The 18,145-nt window shown below is 33.6% G+C and overlaps 1 protein-coding gene across 1 annotated transcript in view; it reads left to right on the forward strand.

Moving 5' to 3' along the window:
* RalGPS (Ral GEF with PH domain and SH3 binding motif) overlaps positions 1 to 18,145 on the forward strand; it is a 45,756-nt gene that overhangs the window by 13,316 nt on the left and 14,295 nt on the right. Inside the window, exons 4-9 of the mRNA XM_085943173.1 lie at positions 1,480 to 1,643; positions 4,257 to 4,399; positions 7,237 to 7,450; positions 10,088 to 10,288; positions 15,545 to 15,691; positions 16,352 to 16,528. Coding sequence (XP_085799299.1) covers positions 1,480 to 1,643; positions 4,257 to 4,399; positions 7,237 to 7,450; positions 10,088 to 10,288; positions 15,545 to 15,691; positions 16,352 to 16,528 — 1,046 coding nt within the window. The remainder of the gene's footprint in view (positions 1 to 1,479; positions 1,644 to 4,256; positions 4,400 to 7,236; positions 7,451 to 10,087; positions 10,289 to 15,544; positions 15,692 to 16,351; positions 16,529 to 18,145) is intronic.

Consider the following 18,145-nt stretch of genomic DNA (forward strand, 5'->3'; position numbering starts at 1 on the left):
TTATTGATAAATCACAGAAAAAAAAATTCAGGCTTAAAATAGCTGTCCTAAAATAATTTTAACGTTGCCGTGGAACAATTTCACTTTGAACACGCATAGGTGTGATTTCTTTTAATGCTTATTATTATGGTTGCTATTCTCAACTGCACTCACATCAAGTTTATTGCATTACTTGTTCTCGCGCTTGGCGTTGCTCTGACTTTTTTTCTGTAAAACTATCGAACTTCACACCAATGCGTTATGTTTATACTGGAGGCATCGTTTTCTTGGCGGTATTTCGATAAGTTTTCGAAATGTAATTTTATTTTCACATTCAATATTTCTGAAGAGCCACGTGTGTCTTGCGAGCTGCGATTTGATATAATAATTTATAGACAAACCTTGACATAAGTATTCTGAGTGATTAAAAATTTTCTTCAATGTGCGTTCTTATCCATTTAATGCGTGGTACTAAAAGGAAAAATTATTTTTGCTATGTGATTTTATTTTAAATTAAGCTGCATTTAATTAGAGTCACGCCCGTGTAAGACTACTTATGAGAAAAACCATGGCTGTTAGGGACAGGACAGGTACATGCTAACTGGGGAGAAATTAAAATGCATTGCTGAGCACGAATGGACCCTTTCCACCTCCCCTACTGTGGTTCCTCTTGTAAGTAATATTACAATGGTGGGTCTCTACCTACCACCAGGGCTTTTTTTCAAGGGGTATACGGGAGTAAGCATACCTTTAAAGTTTAAACTGACATAAGTTACAATCAAAACTGTCATTTTTTTTGTATATTTTGTGAAATTTTGTTGAAGGCTATACCTCAGTTGAGGCATGGTCTAAAAAAAAGGTCGTGGCTAGGCGATGCGCGGATTGCGGGTCGCGGGTGCAAATGACGCATGCCGACCGAAATATAATTTGTCATATAAATCCAACATGCGTCCATTTAATGTTCTGTTTATTGTTCTATTAGTAACAATAATAATATATTCATTGACATGTTTTCTTTTTAAAGTAAATGGGTAACGTTTTTAGTTATCTTTACACGACTTAAGAATTAATACACCCGTCGCCAACATGAAACAAAATGACGTATTGACACCTCGACGTTCGCTCTCAGACTGCCAGCTAGTCCAAAATTTCGTCGCACCTATAGTTGATAATTATTTGCCGTTTCACTGAAGTATCGCCTTAATACAAATACCATTACATATTCTTTCTTTTTCTGCAAAAGTTTTTCGGTTGTCACAGCCAATTCCAAATGATTCCCTGGCGCTACCAGTATAAGCGCTTGAATCGATAAAGGGCTACTTTGAATATTAATTTTTGGCAGTTGAAATAAGCGTATCCCCTAACTTTTTTTAGTAAAACGCCACATCTATAATCTGTTTACTAATCCTATATGCAATATTAAATAATTTATATTTTATTGAGATGTACTGTGCATTTATGATTATGTGATTCAAAGTTCTCTTGTTGCATGTGTTTCAGGTAAGCTTTTGGACTGTGCAAGAAATATTGAATGGATCATCTCCTAAACACAGAGCTGAAACAATCTCTCATTTCATCAAAATTGCCAAAAAACTGTACGAATTGAACAATCTTCATTCTCTTTTTGCAGTAATATCTGCTTTGCAAAGTGTCAGCATTTTTAGGTTAGTATCGTACTTATCATCACAGGAAACTGTACTTATCACATTGGTATTTACGAGTATTGATACGCTCACGCAGCTTTGCGCACTGCGGTTCTCTCATATGCGAACATAATGATATATAACTGACATGTATACCCAATGACATATTAAATGGACAACTCACTTCATACCTGGCGCGCACAAGAAATTGTACATGAAAGTCATTCACAGATGTATAGGTAGATGTCACGTGACCATATGACGTATCCGTTTCCATTATGCGATACAAGCTTCGAGAATTTATAGTAATATAACCTTTATTGTAATGGCGTATTAGTGTCATGACTCATTGCGTTAGAAACATATTCTCGGTTACTTACGACTTCTCGGAAATTAGACGCAAGTGAGCCCAGCGAATCACAGGCGACTGACTGTCCAATGGTTCCTGTCATTCAATTGCATTGAATAAACATTCATCAATATCTTAAAATGGCATTTTATAAATAATAAATAATACTAACACATGAAAAGTGATATCCCATCTTTCTTGGAGTGTTAAGTAGATTTTTTTACAATTTTTAACTAGGCACATTGGCATTTTGTAACACAATAATAACGGTGGAGTCGAAACCTGACAGTCAGAAATTTTGTATGGGCAGACCCAGCGGTGTCGCCAGACCGCTTACAAGCAGAATGTTCATTTGAGCGTAGGATACCGATATTAAAATATGAATTTCGCCATCCGGCAGACCCGACACAAAGTGAGTGTCATTTTATTTTCTAGATGCTTCGTCCATATTAATGTCATTGTGTATACCGCATTCACAAAGCCTAAAGACTAAAACCAATTTTTAAAAATTCAATAAAGATGTTTACAAATCGAAAATATTAGCATGGATACATGCTTTTGCCTTAACCTCGTTTCGGATTCATTTCGAAAAATCGCACAGTCGTAACAAAAATAATGTAACAAAAGTAACGCGGCCGCTAGACTCCAGTCGGCTGCGAGCGGCGCTTCGGGGATGACGTTATGATAAATGTAGAGTTATCACTTCATAACTTTGCACTTCGTAATATATATTAATAAATATATTAAGTACCTATTTATTTATTACTACATATCGGTGTTTTGTAAAAAGGGCGAATCAACCATTTTGGCGAAATCAAGATTTTAATGAAAATACAATATGTACCCCACTAGCTTTGTTGTGTAAAAACGGCGAATTTATATCTCCACAGGAAAGTACTTAAAAACGATAATCGACTAAAATTAAATTGAATAAAAAGCGAATGTGACATATTAGGCCTTTTAAAATATTATATAATAATGCCTATTATAATGACAGTATTCTTTCTAAGCTTTATTATAAACTTGTTAGATATTTATAATCATCTACAGTTAATAAACAAATAAATGTCAAAAGTTAAAAATCCTCCTATAAAATAGCATTTTGGTTAATTCGCCCTTTTTACAAAACACCGACGATATATTAGTACAAGTGAATATCATTTGATTTAATTTAATGTGAGGCAATCAGTCGAAGAGGCGTATCAGTGCAGTAAAAAAGTGCAAAGTTATAAAGCATAAATGATGTAAATGATGACTATGAATAAGTAAATAATCATATATAATTCGTTAGCAACTGAGATTGGCATTTTTTTCTTTCGAATTTGGATAACCAGCATTTAGAGAATCAGTAGGCAAAGCATGTTTACATGTTTAATAATTTTAGCCGTCAGGGTTTAAGTAACCATCATGTGAGGAGTCCAGGGGGCAGAGCCCCCGTGAGACGCAAAGCGCCGAGTTTCTCTCAAATATACCAAGTTTTTTTTGTATAAAATCAATTTTTCTGAGGCTTTTCAAACTAAGTATTTTCAATAACAGAATACTGCATTCTTCATTATTGTGTACATACAGTCTTGAATAAAAATCATATAATCTCCTGATGCCATTTATACACCGAAGCAATGTCATTACTTTAATTTAAATTATAAAGATGGTAGCCATTTCTTTGTGAAATAGCTTAGTTATTAGGAATTATGCATGAAGGACTTTTCGATTAGTAGCCCACCTTGCAAGTGTGACTTGCGTGTCAATCCCACTCTGTTCAAGGATTTTTTGAATAGGTGTCTTTCTGTGGCTTGTCAAAATTATCTATTTGAAACGAGTAAACGTCAACAAAAATACAGTACTCACTACTCATCCAGTTATTTGATGAATCAAATTATAAACATAACCTGATAAAAATGTAAAAACACATCCTAAAGCGGGCCCACGCTAGGCGGACCCCCCCCCTACCAATCTCTAAGGTTAATGGCAGTCTGATGCACTAAAGTAACATTTTTTAAACTTCGTTTTCTACTTGAATTATGGAGTTGTTGAGTATCGACACAGAGTTATCAAAAATTGCATCGCACAACCACATTATTTAAAATGTTATACTTGAAGTAAACTAGCGACTTTTATTTACTATTAGAGCAAATTTGTTATATGTATTTATTTCAATTATTTGGTCGACCTGCCATGCCGAGCCCCAGGCTAGTGCCCTGCCAGCCTCCCACTTGTGGGGGCCTCATGGTCCCCACAAGTGATCATTCACAATGTAGTAATGTGTTTTTCTAATATAATTGCAGATTAACCAAAACATGGGCATGCTTGACAAAAAAGGATAAATCTTTATTTGAACGACTTGCAGTAATATTCACAGAGAATAATAATTGGGCGCAACTCCGCGAATATCTACAAAGCCTGAAGTTGCCATGCATTCCGTATTTAGGTAAGAACTAAACACAACTTATAATGTCAATTTTTGCTTCTGTCTATGAAGTGCTTTTTAATTACACATTCCTCAAAAAAGGAATTTTGTTGTCAGTTAAGAAATCATGTCAAAAAATGTTAGTTAATCCACCCTGTAGAGGCTTATATCCTTTAGAGATAAACCACACACAAAGGAGCGGGGCGGGGCACGCGCGCAAATTTCGAAAGTGACACGGTTAATCACAAAAAATACAGTGTGATCAAATACTGCAGAGTACACTGGATATGGCGAGGCGCTGCACCTGCGCGCCTCATAATTTAACGCACATAGGTGGGGCAGGGGGGCATGCGGTGTTTTACCTCTCAGCGCGACGGTTTAACAAAAATACTACATACAGTGGACCTCGGTAATTCGAAATCCAAAAGACCCTGAAAATTTGATTTCGAATTAGCAAAATTCGCTATAAATCGAAATTTTCACGAATAATCACGAGAGAAAAATATATACCTACATTAATTACCACAAGAAATTTTACTTTTAGTACTTTTGACAGTCCAAATCAAAACAAAGTCGCCATCAATTTACCATTTGTCAGTACCATAGACTAACATTACATATTGTGTACTGCCAATCGTATTAATATTTTTAATGGGACAAACAATATAAACAGTAAAAAAAAAGATAAAAATATAATAAGTAGATACAGTTTGTTATCGAAAAGATTCATTGAAAGTAGGTAATTAAACAAACCTGCAATAATTTTGTATGAGCACATTGTTCAACATGACAATATAATTACATAGGTGCACAATAAAACACAAATTAAAAAATACATAAAATTAATCACTTAAAGTACCTAGTCCACAATTTTTCTTGTCTCTTTTTATGATTTATTTCACTTTCGCTTATCAAATGTCTTGCAAATTGGTCGTAACTATTTAATATATGTTGCGGCATATTTGATGTCCCTGACATGTGCCTCTCTATAATGTCAAGAGTGTTAAATAATTCAACCTTCGACGGCAAAGGAGGCGTTTCATCGACATCACCTTCATCTTCCAAAATTGCTTCATCGACTACATCTTCACGCTCTATCGCAACTGCCGCGGTCCCCACGTCATGCACAGCAGGTATTACCAATCCGTCATCACACAAAACGAAATCATAGAAATTAGCCGGGTTTAACAACACATTTTCTTGTATCGATTCCTCAACTTCCGGAATTGGATCGAGCGGGTGGCACGATATTCCGGATTTCTTGAAATAATTGAAAATGTCTCTCTGGTGACTCTGAGTGTCAAGCGGTCGACATTGCCTGACATGGGTCCAAAACTGTCCACTTAAGAAAGAACCTTCTATGTTTTTTTAACTACATCAATCATTGTCACAAATATAAAATAATGTCTGTATTGAGTTAATAACACTAAATTAATGTCATAAATAAGCAAAATACGAAAAAAACACAGTCACAAAAATGTCAGTCCGAAACACTATCGATGAATAAATGTCGTAAATAAGCAAAATACAAGAAAAACAGTCACAAAAATGCCAGTACGAAACACTATCGATAAACACAGGTATACAATATAAAAAAATGTCTGTAGCCACACATAAAAACTGAGACTAACAAATAATTGAAATACACACAGGTATTACGAATTACACGCGTTTATTTGTTTTCTATTATATCGATAATTTTGTATGATATGTACTGCACAAATTCGGTGCATGGCCGTGGGTTGATAACGAATGAAACTAACTCAGATGTGCACACCTATTACTACGCGACGCCGATGCTATAATGGTAGATGTATATAATAATAATAATAACTAATCACTGATTCGCCCACAGCTGGCATACAGCTGGTAATATGTATGAATTTCAAAATATTTTGAGTAAACAAAAATAAATTTTGATTTATGCGAATAATAACTGCTCGTGCGGACCAAAATTCATTTTGAATTACAAAATAACAAATATTTCGATTTATAACAAACTTTTTGTATGACAAAACAATTTTGGGGGATAAAAATTGGGAAAATATTCGTTTTAGAGCGAATTTCGATTTAACGGCGTTCGAATTACCGAGGTTCTACTGTATTCAAATACTCCAACACACATTGAATGTGACAAGGTGAAAGGAGTGCGGGATCTCTAATTTACCTGCCTGTGGGAGCGTCGTCAATAAGCCCGTGCTTAAAATATCTTCCAAGTCTTTGCAAATTATTGATAATATAAAAAGAATTATGTGCCACCAAAGAAATAATACAGATATATAATAAAATATTGTATTACTCCGCTATGAATGGCAAGCAGTGGTGAATATGGATTACGAGCCGGAAATAAACAATAATCACGCTCCTTCCGCTACCCGCTCCTACGCCGCTTACCGGCCTTGTGTCACTAGCGTGCTGTGATTTGCAATAATATTATAGGCGAAGTGGTGTTGGCGAGAATGCGCTGCTTAATGCAACTTTGGTCACAAAAAAAAATCATCGATTTAGTTTTTTTATAATAATTAATTCTAAACATGTTTTCAAAATTTGAAATTTTCAACTGTGTTCCAATAATATTCAATAGCGATTGGAGACGTGCATTGCGTTTTAATAATTTTATTGACCCTTGATTTACAAAATAAAGTTCAACCACATTCATTTGTTTCTCTACTGTTAACTTCTCAATAATGAAACATAAAAATATCTTATAATGATCGTCTAATTTTTTTTTTTTAATTATGAAAATCAATTTAATATGGAGAGTGAATTACAGGCCTACCTGTACTACTAGTATGAACATTAAAAATAACTATGAGGTAATTTCTACCACAATAAGAATGCTATGCTTTCTTTTTCAGGAATATTTTTAACCGACTTAGTATACATAGATATGGCGCATCCTGTTGGCTCATTGCACAGATCCAATAAAATGAGTGCCATCCTAGCAGACTTAACTATATATCAGACAAGCAACTTTAACCATTTGAAACCGCTGCATAGTGTCCAAGATTATTTAACAAGTGTACGTTACATCGAAGAACTGCAGAAATTTTTAGAGGATGACCAATACAAGTAAATCCACAACTTACCTTATCCATATGCTAATTATCTTATGTAGAAAATGTGAAAACTGATGAATTGACTTTCTAACAGAACGATGCCGCCAGTCCTTAGTCTGGGCCAAGGGAGTTGGTTTAGTATCCAATCCCAATAAAAACTCCTGATAGGAATCTAACAGGAACCCTTGCAGAATACACTGATTAAACCAATAACTTATCAAAGAAATTGAAAAGAAAGACAGTCAAGACCCTTAGTATATCACAATATGAAAGTATTCAAATTTTCAATCATTCTAAATTTACCCACTATTTATAAATGAAAATAAGTTTTCATGATACCTATTGGAATGGTCTACCAAGAAACAGGTAACCAAACTGTCTTGAGGAGGTACGGCAAGGTCTTTGTTAATGGAAAGTCATATCTGTGGAGACAGGATTTTAATATCGATATAGAAGGAAATTATAATTGGCGAAAGAGACGGTTGTAGAGTAATGATATTGAATATAGCCTGAGCCATTCAGATACAACCTATTAAAGATATATTTATATTATCCTGAGGTGTTTGGGTAGCGGCCTGCATCCATTGTACATCACTTATGTCCCTAAGTAAGTTGACAAGCGAAAGGCATCAGGGGGAGCTAGAGCTATAGGGACATGCGAGAAATGCATGTGCGAAAGAGATGGATGCCAATTCACAAACATTGTGCTCAGAGATTCTATATAATATAAAATAGGAGACTTATATACTGGAGAACGATTTTATGTATGTTAAATATGCATGATCGTATACCAGCAGCGAAGACTCCATACTAGGCGATTATTTAAAGCTTACCTACTTAAGAAAAATAGATTTTAATCACCTAAAGTCATTTCAAAACTAAAAATACCAAAAAGAGCCATCTGTCTCTAAGTATTATTTCATACTTTAACTGAATTTAGCATTTACCTATAGAGATACAGTGATCGACTATTTCCGAGACTATTGAATTTGGAAGTTTTTTTTGTATACAGTTTGACATGGTCTGTCCTTGAGATCATTGTTTTATCTACTTCAGTGAATGAAATGGGTCATGCTTTGAAAGATTACACCTTTGCATATTGTCCATAACTATGGTATTTTACGTGCGTATTTTGCAAACGAATGCCAAACAAATGTGTTAACAAATTTTTTTTTTCGATTATCGGTCTTGTGGAATTCGTATTAAGGGGGAGGCTTCTACCTACCAGAGGCACCTAGCGGAAAAATACGAAGTTTGCAATTTGAGACATTTTTTTGATAAATTATAATTTCAACTGTATTAATCAAGGCCTGAACAAAAACGATGGATAAGTGTGAGTGAGAAAGTATTCGGCACACTTATAATCTCTGCGCTAGAGTAAGATAAAAGGTTTACAGATGTGTAGAAAATTTAGTAGTCTAAAATTGATATTTTTTGTGTTAAACATAAAGTCAGTGGTCAATATTTTTAGTTAATTATCTATTAATAAACTATCATGTAGAATTGACATGAAATTTGAAAATAATGATATGACACCAGTGACTAATAGTCTCCCAGCTGGACGGCAATTCCTGAATAAGACACTATGAAGCACAAGTGATCAGTTGCGCAAACATTACGCAAACTTACTCCACTGTAGCATACTAAAAGTCAACCGCCGCTGTCCACTGCGGGTGAGTTGAGCTAGGTACATGCGTTGGCGCTAACGGTAAACGTCAGATCTAATGTCAACATACCTAATATTGTAGAAAGCTATATGTACATCTATTGTGTTTTGTCTTTTACATAACTATTACTGTTGAAAGTGTTATTTTGTGTTTAAATCTTCATTTAAATATTTATTGTGATTTTGTAATACACAAACACACATGTTTGTTTACAAAATACAACGGAAATTCCCTGTTGTAATATTGTTACATTGGAGACGTAACTAGCTTGTTTAAAGATTAATTGGCTACGTACTTCAACAATGAATGGTTTAATAATGCAACATTAACGGTAAGTACTGATTAAATATGAAGTCATTACCAAAATGGATAAAAATGTTATTTAATTTCCATGAAATTGACAAGAGTTCCGTCACGACATGTTTACTTTCTATCTTACTCTAACGCATGGACATGAGGTATAAGCATGCTGAATGCTTTCTCACTCGCACGTATCCGTTTTGTTCGAAGCTCTATACACACAATATCTCCTGTAAAACTAAAAATTTTACGTGCATTAGTTAAAGCGGTTCAGTGAGGAGTTTTTCACTGCTTCATTCGTGAATCGCCCTTCTGGAGTGTTGATTGGCTGGGCCAAGGGTGAGCTCTGATTGGTCATTGAACTGGCCTTGTACCATACTGTCATCTATTATCATGACTGAGTATTTCTGATATATTAAGTGGTCATGATCGCTGTATGCAAGATACATCCCCTGAGTTACAATGCAATACTTAATTGGTGCTACAAACTATTCAGGTCTATAGCCGACTTCACAACTGTCCTCCAGAAATCTATCCGAGTCACACAACCTCTCTGTATCCCTCATAATACAAAACAATGCTAAGACCTTTATGTAACTGCTACAGTGTATAATAAATTGTTCATATGGAGACTGGTGGCTGAGTAACCATTCTTATATGTATTATTGTATTTTTCTTTTAAGATTGTCTTTAAAATTGGAGCCACCATCACCTACAGCGAGCACGTATGGTTCTAAGGAGTCTGTCAAAGTCTGGGAAGCACCAAGCACATCATCCAACCTATCGCCATCCAATCGCAATGGGACAGGATCTCTGCGATTGCCGTCTTCAACCATCCCATGCAAATTTTTACCGGGTCACAGGAAATGTCGGTCACTAACGAAGTGAGTGATTTTTTTTATTAATACATCATTATTTACGTCACACATTTCTGTTCTATGACTCTAAAGGTCATCAATTCATGCCTGTTGCCGTTGGAATGATTCTTGATTTATTTGTATGATACTGTTTCCATATGTGACATCTTTATGTGCAATTTCACAAGATTTGGTTTTTTTATTTTATTTTTGAAAGGATGAATATCTCTAGTCTTTATTATATTCCAATACTAATTCCATACAAGTATAAACCAGTCTACAGTACTCTCTCACTAATCCGCCACCCCGAAAACCAGGTAAAAATTAAAACAGGTATTTTGTAAAAATAGTTTTTTTGAGAAATTTGTACTAGCAAATTATGGTTTTTTTTATAATCAAAATCAAGTAGGTATTTACTAAATTATACATATTTATTGACTAAATATTAAACTGTACCTATATCACTTGACACAACCAGTTTTTCAGTGAGGCAGATATTCTTGAATGGCTTAGGATTCCTGGCTTTCCTTATGAACAAAAGCTTCAGTTTGTGTGTCCCAGTTGCATTGTAGTACAGCATAATTGTGATGCGGTCCTTGGGTACTTTTCTCCCTGGTACATTACTTTCTTTGCGATGAACGTATGTTTTACAAAGGAGAAGTTTCCAAAATAAACCCGTCTCATCTGCGTTGTATACTTCTGAGTACTGAATACGGCAGAGTACTGAATGTGACAATGGAATACCGGCAAATTATAGAGCTTGATTTTGTACTTTCAACTAGTAAAAATAACGGCGGATTACTGACAGTGTACTGTATTATCAGGGCAATTCATCAAATTCTGTGCATCGGAATACACAATTGCCACCCTAAAATATGTTGAATAGTAAGGACAAAATCATTCTCATTTACATTTATGACTTCTCTCATTCTCAAGACTTTGGAGCTAAACACATATTATGCATTACCAAATTAATATTATAGTCTCAAAATATTATAATCGTTTTAGAAATTTAAAAGATTTAATAAAGTGGATTTGATTTCCCTAAAATATTCTCTAGTTTAATACTATCTACATAGATAATGTACTTATATACAGTCATACTTTGTTATTACGATCACGGAAATAGCGAGATCTCAGATGTAATGAGGAAACATTCGTTGACATTTTAATTTATGATTTTCTCTTCACTTCTATAAAGAGCTACTTCTCGGGTATACTGAGCAAAACTGTTAATGTGTCAATCGTTTAAAAACAATATTTTCGACCCTAAGCAATAAAATCCAACCGTTAACTAGTCCGATGCCGCCGGGATCGGATTACGTTTATGACATTAGTTTCTAAGTTTCAAGTGTCTAAGTACCTAATTGGTGTTTTCACCGACATCATTGAAAAAGTATCCATGCATATGGTTAAAATTGCATGTAAAAAATCCAAGCTTTGTAAAGTCAGTAGGTACTTACCAGCGCCGGCGACACAGCACTTCATTACAATAAACAACTTCTTTGTAGTTTATGAATGCCATGCTTGTTTAGGGGATTTTGACGATGGTTCTATTCATGTTATATGCTTAAATAGAATGGTTCATTTAGATGTTCTATGCTTAAATAGAACATGGCGCGAAAAATGTTATATAACGATATAATGAGTAATGCTTATTATAACGAGCAAATTCAGTCGGTCCCATCTTCTTCGTAATAACCATGTTCGACTGTATATATATATATCAATATTTATATCTAGATATTCTCGACCTTTTTGCTACAGAGAGCGTAATATAAAATTTGTATATTTTGACTGCTTAAAAGCTTAATAATATAAAAATACTTGTAAGCAGAGTTTTTATACATGTTGTACTGTACATGGAACAAATTTACAAGAATGTGTGAAAAGCGCACGTAGCTCCATCACCGATGATTTCGCGAAAAATGTATAATATTAAATTATACTATAATTTTACACCAAATAAGCCAAAAATACTATAATTGTTTGCATCTTTGCATTAAAATCAGCATTATAAAAATATGACGCTACTGCTTCCCTTGAAAAATTGAAAACTAATATAGTGTAGAGAGTTTCGCGGTGCATAAACACACTTTCAATCTAAAACATTCGCAAAACTATTTGATGTTAAAACCAGAATTAAAAAGTTAAAATGAATTGATTAAATGTAGACATAGCTAATGAGTTTTACCTTTAATATGACAATATTATCATGCACATGTCACAAATTTGTTTCAATTGGCAATATTTTCATTTCCAACCAAATCATTTTTTTTTTAAATTAATAAACATGAGACATATTATAACTGTTATAATTATGAATGTAAGTATATATTTATATAAATTATCATTTATCCTTCTAAGCTGGATAACATTATCTACAAATCAGTCAATTTGTTTTATTTAAAAAAAAAAAATGCACTTAAAATAGTTATTATTTCTTAGGGCATTTAACTTTGTATGTATTGGCAATGGTAAAAATTTTATATATCTAATAGAGATGTTCATTCTGGAACCTATCAATGTTTATAATATATGTACATACATACGTGGTGTCTTATTTTTATGTAATTGAAATAAGATTATGAATTATTGTTAAGTTACCAGCTTGGAAGAAAATCATCTCTTCATACAAATTCTTATATCTTTTAAATACATATTATGTATCTTGCTACAACACGCTACATATATACTTCTATATCTGTAGCAAACATTTTCATATAAATCGTTTTTCTACCATAAAATTACATAAGTGCGAGACCATAATATTATTCGATATGCAATTTATTTTACGACAATCTCTTTTATGGACAAAATTCAATTTTTGCAAAAATGTTACTTAAAATTTTTAGAAGATATTTTGTTATTACAATTTATTAATTATATATCCAATAGTTCTTTCTACCTTCCGAACAGGATATCCTATTTTGGAAATTTAATTAAAAAGGTTTATTATTTTGATAATCTCTTGTCTTTCGTGGATATGAAGTAAATTTTTCTGTTTAAACACTTGCACGACAGATTTCGTAGTACAAGTTTGCCGCGAAACTTTCACAAGATGTCTGGCAATGCTGGGTGAGTGTACTACAACCTGTTAAAATAATAATTGATAATTCATAGATGATTTATTTCTTTTTTTTTTATCATGAATGCATTATTTGAATTAATTTTTTGGTTCCCCTTTGACAAAAGGCTAGTTCGAAAATATCATTTGATAATTTTTTGTTTTGTACGCAGTCATTACTATTATAGATGTATTTTCTGTTGTTTTTTTTTTTGCAATGAATTGCATTTTTATTGGATATCTTAAAAATATTGCGTTTTTATTTATGTGGTGTGCGCACAACCGAGATGGGCCTAAAAAATAATGGTTTTGCAATAATCGTTAGGCTCAAAATATTTGTACTATGGATTTAGTTCAGAAATTTTCAATAAGTAATTTTAAAAATTGAAGGTCTATACAATAACATTATTTTCTATTTTATCACTTTCACATGTCATGTCATACAATCACTTCTGTTTAACTAGTATGGGTCACTTGTCGTTAAATCTTTATGATCTTTCCCGATAATTTGACATTGACACCACATCAAGAAACAGTTTTTTTTAGTTTCTCCATAAAACATCATTAAAATACGGAAGATAAGATGTTAAGAGAACAGTAAAACTTTTATATTGTCTTTAAATATGATACAAATATTTTTTTTTTTTACTTAAATAATATGTAGGTACACAATACCAATGTGATCCAATGACAACATTGTCCCATAATATGATGCCAACTGCACAGGTCCATTGACTTAGAATTATATGGATAATTGGAGATTTTACTCAGCTATTAATTATAAATTATTTTTATAAAATCTATTGTCCATTTACTTTGTGTGCACCGTTGGAATTAATTCCATCAATCCTATCTACTAAATTAAAGCAGCAATATTCTTAATTACTTATATGTTCCTGTGTATAATAAATAATCAAGCATGAATAATTTTTATAAATACGTCTTGCAAAGGCATACCAAATATTTGTTGCATGGTTCCTGTGTATGGACTCATTCAGAAAAATGTGTTTAAATATTATATAATTTCAATGCCTGTGGTGTTAACCATCTTTCGAACCCCACATGAATTGCGGGAGAACAAATCTTGAATGTTTTATATGCACTATTGTTTCTTTGAATTAGCGTGTAGTCATCCATAGTCTGCCAAAGAGAACATCCTCAAATTATCAGTCTTATAAAATTAGAAAGATTCATAAAAAAATGTTTCTAGGCGATTTTATTGCTCATTGAATCAGTATGATAATACAGTTATTATATTACCTACCATTGTATACATAATCTTCACAGATGAGGGCTATTTCATGACTCTTGAAATTGAATTTAAAAAATGACAATCTTATAGACAAGGAATCAATTGGATATAGTTAAAACACTAACTAACCCACATTGGACAAATTTTGTGAAAACTTGTCTCAAAGTTTTCATTATGTGTCATTATCATCATTGGCTGGGGTCGATCCACTGCTGGATGAAGGCCTCCCCTAGCTCCATCCACTCTTCTTCGTACCTAGTTATTCGCCGCCACATGCATCCACCGAACTTTACGGGTTTGTTTATCCAGCAGGTTTTAGGGCATACTTATAGTTTATAGGGTTTAGTGCCACATAGGTACAAATAAAATAGAATAACTTCAGGAAAACATACTATACAATATTATTCCTTTTTGCTAAATGCAGATTTGCATTGACAGATATACTATGATATAATATATAGAGCCCAGGTGAAGTTAGTAATATAATATAGGCATGGAAGATATTTCATTAATTAAAATAAAATTACATACACATACTGCTTTAATCCGTATAATTTAATTACATTCCGGACTGGTTTCATTTGCATACCATTTTTATAGCTAGTACATTATTAAATTACCTATGGTGAATGACAGACTCTGAATCTTGATGAATGGAGAAAACTTGAGACCTTCTTCCAGCAATGAATTGATAACGATTGTTAATTAATATAATGTATTTCCACCAAGAATAATTAATTGACATAATGATAGTTGACATCATCAAAATTAGGATGTTATCTTTGGTATTATACCTGTATGACTATTTGCGAGATCTCCGACATAGAATTTCGTGAAGAATTTTCAATTCTACATCGACTTTGCATATAATCGACATAAATGCCGGCATTAAAATTCAATAAATTTAGAAAAAGAATATATACTGGATTATGAAATAAAATAATTGTGTGATTTTATTTTCCAGTATCATCAATAAAAACTACACGATGCCTGATGCTGTGGTAGACAATAATGTAAGTGTTGTCAGCAGGGTCAATCTGCTTGATGATACTCTTTTGGAATCGCCAGCAACTACTCCTCAATCAATCTTAAGTTCTGGATCACTCAATAGGTAAAATATGACTGACATTTAGTTTCTAAATGGTTGTTGTGAGGATATTTTTTTGAACTGGTTCGAGATTAATGAAAGATGATTAATCATAGTAAAATTGGGCAGGCCATGTCTAAGGTATCGAAGATACCCAGTCCCCCAAAAAAACCTTCAATAAACCGTATGGTAAAATAAAAGTAAAAAAGTATAACCAAGAGACAGCATCCTTCCTAAGGGCTAAGGCAGTGGAGCCTGCCCCAGACGGAGGGCATTTGAGACGTTTCCTGAATGTGGCCAAGACCCATACTGTGTTGTATAGTGGAACTGGTTTTAACCGTCAAGCTACAAAAATGCTATTTTTTCCCGTGCACAGAAAGTAGGCAGGATTAATTGTGTTTCTTATTTACGTTGTTATCACCGACTCTGCTCAGCGCCTAGCGCCCCTCCAACTCTCTTTTTGTTTTCTGCCAAACTACCAAACCCTATCAGTGATACAGTATGTTTATAAAACCGATGATTATGTATGACAGATTTCGACTAAGACTGATTTTGCATTCCATATGAATGATTATGTTGAAATTGGCCACGGTCAAATATTGTGTTTGCGTAGCCAATAATCTGTATGAGGACTTCTTTTATTAACAGTGGCAATATAATATGTACATACATTTTTTTTTTAAGTCATGGCGAATTACCTGGTGAAATGCCACTGGACTTCAGTGGAGGTTTCCAAGGCTCGGTTAGGCGCAAAACACTTCTCAAGGATGGTCGCAAACCTTCTATGTCATCATGGCAAAGATATTGGCTGCAGATTTGGGCGAATTCTCTAGTCTATTTCTCTCCGAAGTCTTTCAAAGCGTAAGTAATACTTTTTTTTTCATTAAGGAAAACACATTGAAGTTGATGACCCACCAAACCACACCCGATCTTAATCAGGCGTATCACTGGACCCTACGTTTGGTGTAAAGCACCAGTATTTTTCTATGACTGAAAATGTCTCAGGACCAGTTACCAAGACTGAAGTCATCATATACGCAAGTGTGCATAAATTGAATATACATGACTTTAAATTAACCCTTCTTATGCAGCAACTGACTTTAGTCAGCCTATACACGCGGGTCATCCGCGCGGCAGCTGTCTAAAGACATTTCGATTTTCATTTGTCTAGTACTGCTTTCGCCCAGGAGTGAAAAATTCGAATATTAATTTAATTTATTCAAATATCATCCTTCTCATGACATCTGTCGATGTTAAGCCTAAACTTTTGTTCTATCTAATTTAAATAAATATTTTTCGGGAGCGTGTCTCGAATTAAAAAAATATCACTCATCAGGTCACTTTAAATTTGGATCGCTACTCAGTGCATGTGCGCCGATGACACTTTACTGACGTGTTTGTAACCATACGAATTCGCGATATAATATGTTATATTGTTGTTTAGTAATTGAAAAATTATTTGGTGCACAAACTGTTAAATAGAATATTCGAAAGTTACATTGATCAAAGTGAATTTACAAAACATTTTTACAAAAGAATGCTTTTGGAGGTTGCATTCATTCGTCTAGCTGCTAGTATATTATCCGCCAGTTAATAGTTTGGTAAATTATATAGTAATTCATGATCCTGATTCAGATTATGAGTTGATTGAAAATGAGTACTACGATGATTCAGATACTTCTAGTGCCCCATGAGAAAGTGCTACTGCCGCGGCCTCTAATTCAAATGTAAATAGTAATGTTGACGATCTTCATGGACTACTGGGCCTTTCATACCGGTTGTTCACGAATTTGATGATATCTTTTCTGGACACAAATTTATCAGATAGCTCTAAAGAAATTGATTTTTTTGAACATTTTTTGAATTCAAATATTATAATGGACAGAATCGTAATCAAAACAAATAACTACCTATTATACTGAAGACATTAAAAAACGAGAACCATCACTGAAATCACGAATGCATAAGTTTCGGAAATATTCAAGATATATCTGTTCCAAGTGCAATGTGCCATTATATGTATACCCATGTTTTAGACAATATCATGAAAAGCTTAATTATTGAAATTTTGAAGTGCTAAAAAAATATTATTACATAGAACATTGGTGTTGATTTTATGTGTTTTGTTTAGTGCTGGTATAGCGTCATGATTAATTATCGAAACAAACTAATATTATTTAAAAATGGGGTGTAAATAAAATATTTGTCGAAATTTTATATGGTTTGGGTAGCCAGTAGACTAAGAATACTGAACTGTTTATCATCTGTCATCGACGCACTTGTCCAGTGCCGGTTCGTCACTGTCATGGCGGCACTCCGCTCATAGCCAGCATTTTTTCTATGAAGCAAACTTGTTCGTGATTACTTATGAGATTTAGGCGAAGAATATTTATTTTTAGAGTCGTAATAAAATATTAGGTTCGGTCATAATCATTTTTGAACTTGACACAGATTTTTTACGACTATTTGTGTATGTTA

Source organism: Rhyacophila brunnea, unplaced genomic scaffold (assembly GCF_057557595.1).
Source record: "Rhyacophila brunnea isolate RB1 unplaced genomic scaffold, BYU_Rbru_1.0 scaffold_1, whole genome shotgun sequence".
In the NCBI taxonomy this organism is placed as follows: Eukaryota; Metazoa; Arthropoda; class Insecta; order Trichoptera; family Rhyacophilidae; genus Rhyacophila; species Rhyacophila brunnea.